The 7,013-nt window shown below is 38.6% G+C and overlaps 1 protein-coding gene across 12 annotated transcripts in view; it reads right to left on the bottom strand.

The window, feature by feature from the left end:
- The window catches only part of CSNK1D (casein kinase 1 delta), a 29,530-nt gene extending 28,355 nt beyond the window's left edge, over positions 1-1,175 (bottom strand). For 9 of the 12 annotated variants that reach the window (XR_004842719.1, XR_004842720.1, XM_035899930.1 and 6 more), the window contains exon 1: positions 1,068-1,173. Coding sequence is in view for 9 of the 12 variants with exons in the window: in XM_035899930.1 (XP_035755823.1) it covers positions 1,068-1,083 (16 nt within the window). In the remaining 3 variants the exon portion in view is untranslated. Of the gene's footprint in view, positions 1-1,030 lie in introns of all 12 variants that reach the window. The other 3 variants (XM_009644258.2, XM_035899991.1, XM_035899972.1) reach the window with 2 other exon arrangements.
- Between the last annotated feature and the right edge of the window lie 5,838 nt (positions 1,176-7,013).

Raw genomic sequence — 7,013 nt, forward strand, 5'->3', positions numbered from 1 at the left:
ACTGTGAGCTAATTTTATGCATTTTGGAAGTGAAATGGTATAATTCACCCATTTTAAACTCTTTACCTTTATTTGATATGCATTACTTTTTTCCTGAACTCCCTTCACAGAGAAGCCCTTATCTGGATGGAAACTTAACCTTCTGTCACCTGCCTCCGCAGCATCCATCCTCAGAAGGAACCCACCATCATGGCCTTAGTAAGCCCATAAAGGAAGCATTTTACTCTATGAAGGCTCTTCAGGTTACACACAGGTGGCAACTGAATGAGGCAGGAATTAAAAAGTAATTAAATGCAAATACACATTATCATCCATTTCTAGATGTAGGATTACTGTATTTTGCATTTGAGATACAATGTGGAATGTAGTCTTTATATGAAGTATAGCCTCATTTAGGAAGAATCAAGGGGCTATGAAACAAAAGCAAAACTTAACTACACCAAGTTTACGTCCCAGAACTGCATCTTACCGTTGCAGAATTCCAAAATATGTGAGTGAGTTATCCTAGCAGAGTACCACACAGTAGCTACGACATTGCTTAACTCCTCTAACACTATTGCCAGTTTGTCTTAGAATTCCCACAGTAAGGAAATATTTTTAACTCAGAAGAAAGAATACTAACATATACAACAAAAATGAAGCTGAATTTACTGAGTTTAGAATTGTGCTACTATAATAAGCAAGTCAGGTTAAACACTCCAGAACAGTGGCTAGCATCTTTCACTGAACCATGAGAAACAAAAGTCAATCAGTGTACTGCCAGATGGGACCAAACTTTGTTCCACATTGTTCAAGGTTTTCACATTTTAATATTCTGGGACCATGAGAAACACTGGAGGATCTCAGTGGATATCATAACGTTTGGTAGCCATGGATTTGCAACTGCTGCTCTACATTGCAGGACAGCTGAGGTACTACTGCTCTTCATGTACCCTGCCACCTCCTCCACCTTCTCCTTATGTCTCAGGATAGATCTTAACCATTAAATATTAAATACTTTCAAGTGGCAGATACATCAAAGACAGAAAACCTGTTAAATCTCTGCAGAAGGAAAATAATTTGCTTGCCTCCACCCTGCATCATTTTGTAGATTTTACTCTCGATGTGGAGCTGAGGATGTTTGGTTTTCACACATTCCAACTTAATTGCAACCTCCTCTCCGGCAGCAATATCGGTTCCTAAAAACAGAAGAATTTAAAACATTGGTCAAAATATTTTTTAAGGTGCATTTCCTTTATCAAGACCGAAACAAAACAAATATTGACAAACTACTTCTCAATGGCAAACATCCAGGGATCATTAAGTACTTTCACCCACGATTATCTAAAAATTCTTCCAAAGTCTTACAGATTCTCTCCAACAGACTAGTAGTTTAACAGACAACTATTAAACACTGTAGCACAGGAAGCCAAAACTGCTGCTATCCTATTAAAAAAAAAAAAATACAAGTGCATCTTCTGAGGTGTGTCTTGCCACTTCCAGTTTGTGGTGGAAGTGCTAGGAATGAATGTTTGCAGGTGTGGCATGTATCCCTGCCAACCTAAGAAATGCTAGAAATTCACATCACCTCCTCTTATGACTTGGAAACAGAGACAACAACTTCCCTAAATCTCAACATACTCCAGATGCATTCTGACACCTTATGATTTTATCTGGTTGGGAGGCAGATTATCTAGAATCTAGAATTTGTCCTCCAAAAAACATTTTAAAAAATCTCATTAAATTCTTGTTTCAGGAATCAAGTGACTGAAAAATTGGCTTACCTGTTCGCTTTCAAAGTTTAAACATATGTACGGAAAACCTGACATTCTTAAAAAGAAGCACTGAGTCAAGAAAATACTTACTCTCACAGCCAAGCAACTTAGGAACTACAGGAAAGCATGAATTGGCAAAAGGAGACATGTGACACTTTTTAGATGTATCGCCGAGTTGCTCTACTTTCAGAATTTAGCTTTCTCTTTTCTGCATTACCTCATGGTTTAGGCTCATATGAAGTATACCACCTGCTGTTTGTTCTGATCTCCACTCTTAAAAGCTGAATTTGAGGTCTGATAGCTTTTGTTTGGAAAGAAAGAACAAAGAATCATTTTGCACTCACTTTCTCCATGATGTTCAAGATTTCATAGACCTCTTAACTCTTTTCAGAGTTCAAAAACTCGTCATTCTTTTTATAGAAGTAATTTTTAACTACCCCTAATTATTCCCCATTTCACTTATATGTACCTTTTCCAGTTCTGTAATGCCCTTTTTGAAAGTCACACAAAGCAGTTAGGACAGAGATGCACAATTATATTTTATCTGCTTACCTATTTTTTCCATATGCTTTTCTTTGACCACTACAGAGTAGTGAGCTAACATCTTCACCTATTATAACGGCAAAATCTTATTCCTGAGATTAAGGAGCTATTTCAGAGCTTTATGGCTTTTTGTCTATAAAGGCTAACCAAGGCTGACAAAGACAGGCATCCTGTTTTCGTCTGGGATAGAGTTAGTTTTCTTTCTAGTAGCTGGCACAGTGCTGTGTTTCGGATTTAGTATGAGAAGAATGTTGATAACACACTGATGTTGTAGTTGTTGCTAAGTAGTGCTTACACTAGTCAAGGACATTTTCAGCTTCCCATGCTCTGCCAGGCGCACAAGAAGCTGGGAGGGAGCACAGCCAGGACAGCTGACCCAAACTGACCAAAGGGCTATTCCATACTATATGACATCGTGCTTGGGGGGAGTTGGCCGGGGAAAGTGACTGCTGCTTGTGACAGGCTGGGCATCAGTCAGTGGGTGGTGAGCAATTGCATTGCGCATCACTTGTTCTGTACATTCTGTATATTCTATTTTTTTTCCCTCCCTTCTGTTTTATTAAACTGTCTTTATCTCAACCCGCAGTTTTTACCTATTTTTTTTCTTTCCAATTCTCTCCCCCATCCCATTGAGGGAGGCGGGGAGTGAGTGAGCAGTTGCGTGGTGTTCAGCTGCCTGCAGGGTTAAACTACAATACTGGTACAGTGAGCTGTTCTGAGTGAACACCAGGGTAGATATTTATTAGGCATTTCACAATGCACCTTAAGAAAACAACCAATCTGAAGCTCAGTCTAGGTACAATAAGCACAACGCAAGGGGCACAACTGGAAGACACAAAGAAAAATAAGGCTCTACATACATCTGTCTCATATGACTCCTTTGTAACTTGCATAATAGGTGGCAGGATCCCTGACTGCTACTTTAGTCACAGTGTAGTAGCAGCAACTAGAAACTCTTCAATCTGTAATCTAAGGTTTTCACATTTTATGAATATATTATTTTAGTGGACTTTAAATGAGTTATGGTGCACATCAATTCAGAAACGTGAAAGGACAGATCAACAATACACGGAGGAAAGCATTATCTTCTGATCTAATACTGACCTTCCCACCCCAAACAAATACAAATATTGATTTTGAACCACAGAAGTCCAGACCTTTCTTGCTTATCTCTACATTCGCCACCTGTTCTCCCCAGTCCCAAAGTAGCGAAGATGAGGAACAGTGTGGACTGAAGACAGTATTATCTGATGGCTGATCAGCAACAGATGCAGTTGTTTTGGGGTTTTGGTTTGTTCGGTCTTTTTTTTTAAACTTTTCCAATTCAAAACAGTCACAAATTACTGTCTGAGTATACTGAAAGACACATCTCTTCTGTGTTTGATTAGGGCAAAAACTGCATGAGGATCAAGACCTGTATTATCAGTATCAAGTTTTGCTCAACACAGTATTAAACTGTTACTTAATGGACTACGGTCTTGATCTAGTAGGTCACTCCTTAGGATAAGTTGCTCTTCCAAAGAAGTCTTTATCACCCAAGACAGCCAAGATCCTTAGCTTGAACTCTGCTTCTGCATAAACCCTTTCAAGACAAGAGATTTTGTATTAAAATAACAAAATTAAAATATTTGAGTCCAGCAAAACTGATGAGTGGGACAAAAATACAAATCATTCTTCCAAGTAGTCCAGTGCTTGTCCCCAAGTAGGAACCTTTGTCCCCACTTAAACTCTGTGACAAAATTTCTAAAATCACTCCGTAACCATCAAAAGCTTAGCTTCCTTTAAGGAAAACATAATAATATTTGAAAAGTAGCAAGAAGCAGTATTATGAGAAGAATCAATAATTAAGAAGCAGTAACAAGCAGTATAATGAGAAGTCACCATTTGTAAGTGAAAGTCTAGAGTTGTGAAAGCATTTTCTTTTAAGCTGCAAAATTCCAACTCACTTGTAATTGCAAAATCCTCTACCATAAGGAAAGCCTTGGAAATAATTTTAATTAGTTTACACCCCAAAACTCATTCTTAAGAGAATTATATATGCAATGCAAAAATCATGAAAACACAGTGACTGCAATGCCTTCGTGACTCATATCTATTTGACCTCACGGACTGAGCAACAAAACAAATGCTTACTCTGATCCTCCCCCACCCTCCCTTGCCCCGTGTCCACCTTTTGTACTATTTGGAATATCTGGGAATACATTTTTTTCATATCTTCCTCTGGAGGGTAACTTCAAAAGATGCAGGTACACTAAATTACCAAATTTTATTTTCTTTAAGTTGTCCACACTCCTTTACTTATAATAGTGTCTCACCTTTCAAAATCCCATCCCATAGACCTTGCCATTCTAAGAAAGCAAAGCTAGGGCCAAATTCCAGAAGACATATTTTGAGGTATGAGGGAGAACAGGAAAGAATATGAAAGAACTATGATAACAACAACAGAGTAATTGGCTCCGTATTCCAAAGAACTGATTGAAAGAAAGAAGGAAAGAAGGTCCTTCCCCTCTACTCTGGAATGTATTCAACACTCTTGTAGCTGCATTAAAAAAAAATAGAGAGGGACTGGCAACAGGCAAAAATAATCAAATCTTCCTTTTCAAAGCATAAAACCAAGCTGGAAAGCTACATTGAGGTAACCTACAAATTCACTAAGGGCTATCAGAAGGCATGTGTACTTCAAAAAAAATCTTGACTTCTGAAATAATTTTGAAAGTTATTTTAAGGCACTTATGTCCTACTGTACATTCTGAACAACTGAGTAGATTTTTTTTTTTTTTTTTTTAATTTCATTAGCACAAAAAGCATAGATTTTGAATGCCTCTGTTTTACCAGATAATGGTAGGCAAACCAAATGGGCCTCTACAAAAAGTTTCAGTTCTTGACAGTCATTTTCCCTGGAAAAAGAAACCCACGCCATTGGCTGGATCTTCCAGGCATATAATTCTCCGCTAGTTACTGGCTCAGGCATGACATTTGCAGCAAGCCCTAAAAGTAAATCCACGTTGGCTACTGAGAGAGAAAAAGAAAAGGTCAAAAACTGAGGAGGAATTCTTGTGCAAAATGCAGCATGGCAGTAGCACCAATATAGAGAGCTATTACTTCCTGTGCAACTTCACTGGTGTGGGCTGGATGCATAAAGATAAAAGTGACAAATAAAAAAATGCTTATTATACTTGCACTTTATACTGTAATATAAACCGATTTACCTGAGCAGTAGTCAAATGCTAAAGTAGGAGTTTCTCAAATCATCTGAGATTTTTCAGATTTTAACTGCTGTCTTAACCTCCACCCAAAATCCCAATGGTAGCTAGTGAGGATTTTTGCACAAGCATTACCACCATCTTTCTCACAATATTCTTCAATCTTTTATGCAAACACTGCAGGGAGAAAGAATCATGTTCTCTGCCACTAGACAACCACATGACTTCAGCTAGAAACATGGATTTTTCACCAGGCATATGATCTCCATTACGGATAACCAATATTTCATTGCCTGTTAAAAAGCAGCTTTAGCTAACAAATTATTTTGGAATGCCAGCTGTGCGCTGCAACATGAAGCAAGTAAGAAAGAAAAAACACCTCTCATACTGTGTACACTGCCAAACATACCACATATATTAGCTAGCGACATTGTTTTTACCCGCCAGACGTATGCAGTTAACGTACCTTCACCCCTGCAAGTTCCACCTCCCCCCCTTTTTGACTTGCTTTTCTAAGTTACCACAATTTTCAGATGCAGAGTACTTGTTTCTATATGGCAGGATATAAAAGTTATATTTCTCTAGATTTGACCCATTTCTTACGGTTTCAGAGTTTGTAGAATATATTGAGTATTTTAAAAATGTCTGCTTTCAAAACTTGTACCAACCACTGCTTGTCATAATCATAAGCAATGAGCTATTAAAATAGAGAGCTATATAAATGGACAAAGACAATGCCAATCCTCCAAACTTTACAATTGCACAGAAATCACAGTAGCAGAGTAAGATAAACACAGTAAGGCATTAGGGCAACATTCAAGCAACAGGATAGCCAAACTGTCGCGATTCTTTGAAGGATTTGAGCATTTTCTTAACTGCAACCTAGTCATCCGTAGTTGTGTAATTTTTTTTTTAGGCCTCACAGGAGAAACAAACATCCCTATGACAGCAATTTTTCCTAGTCCACTGCAATGATATTTAACGCCGATGCACATGTTTCTTTCCCAAAAAAATTTTCTGAACGTGGTGGGTGTTTTTTTTTTTCAAATGAGGGAATTTATACCCTTATCCCCCTTTTACAGATGAGAAGATTAACGGTGCCCAAGGTCACAAAACAACAATTGGAAGAGGCACCTAAATAAGCCAGAATTCCCGATTTCCGCACTGTCCAAATTAGGACGTGATGTCAACAAAATATTAAATTGCTATTGCTGTGCCCTTAGCAAGGCACTTCATACGAAACGGCATTTCTTGGAGAGCGGCGCAGCCTGAGCTCCAGCCAAGGAGAAGATTAACGGTGCCCAAGGTCACAAAACAACAATTGGAAGAGGCACCTAAATAAGCCAGAATTCCCGATTTCCGCACTGTCCAAATTAGGACGTGATGTCAACAAAATATTAAATTGCTATTGCTGTGCCCTTAGCAAGGCACTTCATACGAAACGGCATTTCTTGGAGAGCGGCGCAGCCTGAGCTCCAGCCAAGGTGAGATTAGGACCCGGGGGCTGCCGCCG

This window comes from Egretta garzetta, unplaced genomic scaffold, assembly GCF_000687185.1.
Source record: "Egretta garzetta isolate BGI_Z169 unplaced genomic scaffold, ASM68718v1 scaffold381, whole genome shotgun sequence".
Lineage (NCBI taxonomy): Eukaryota > Metazoa > Chordata > Aves > Pelecaniformes > Ardeidae > Egretta > Egretta garzetta.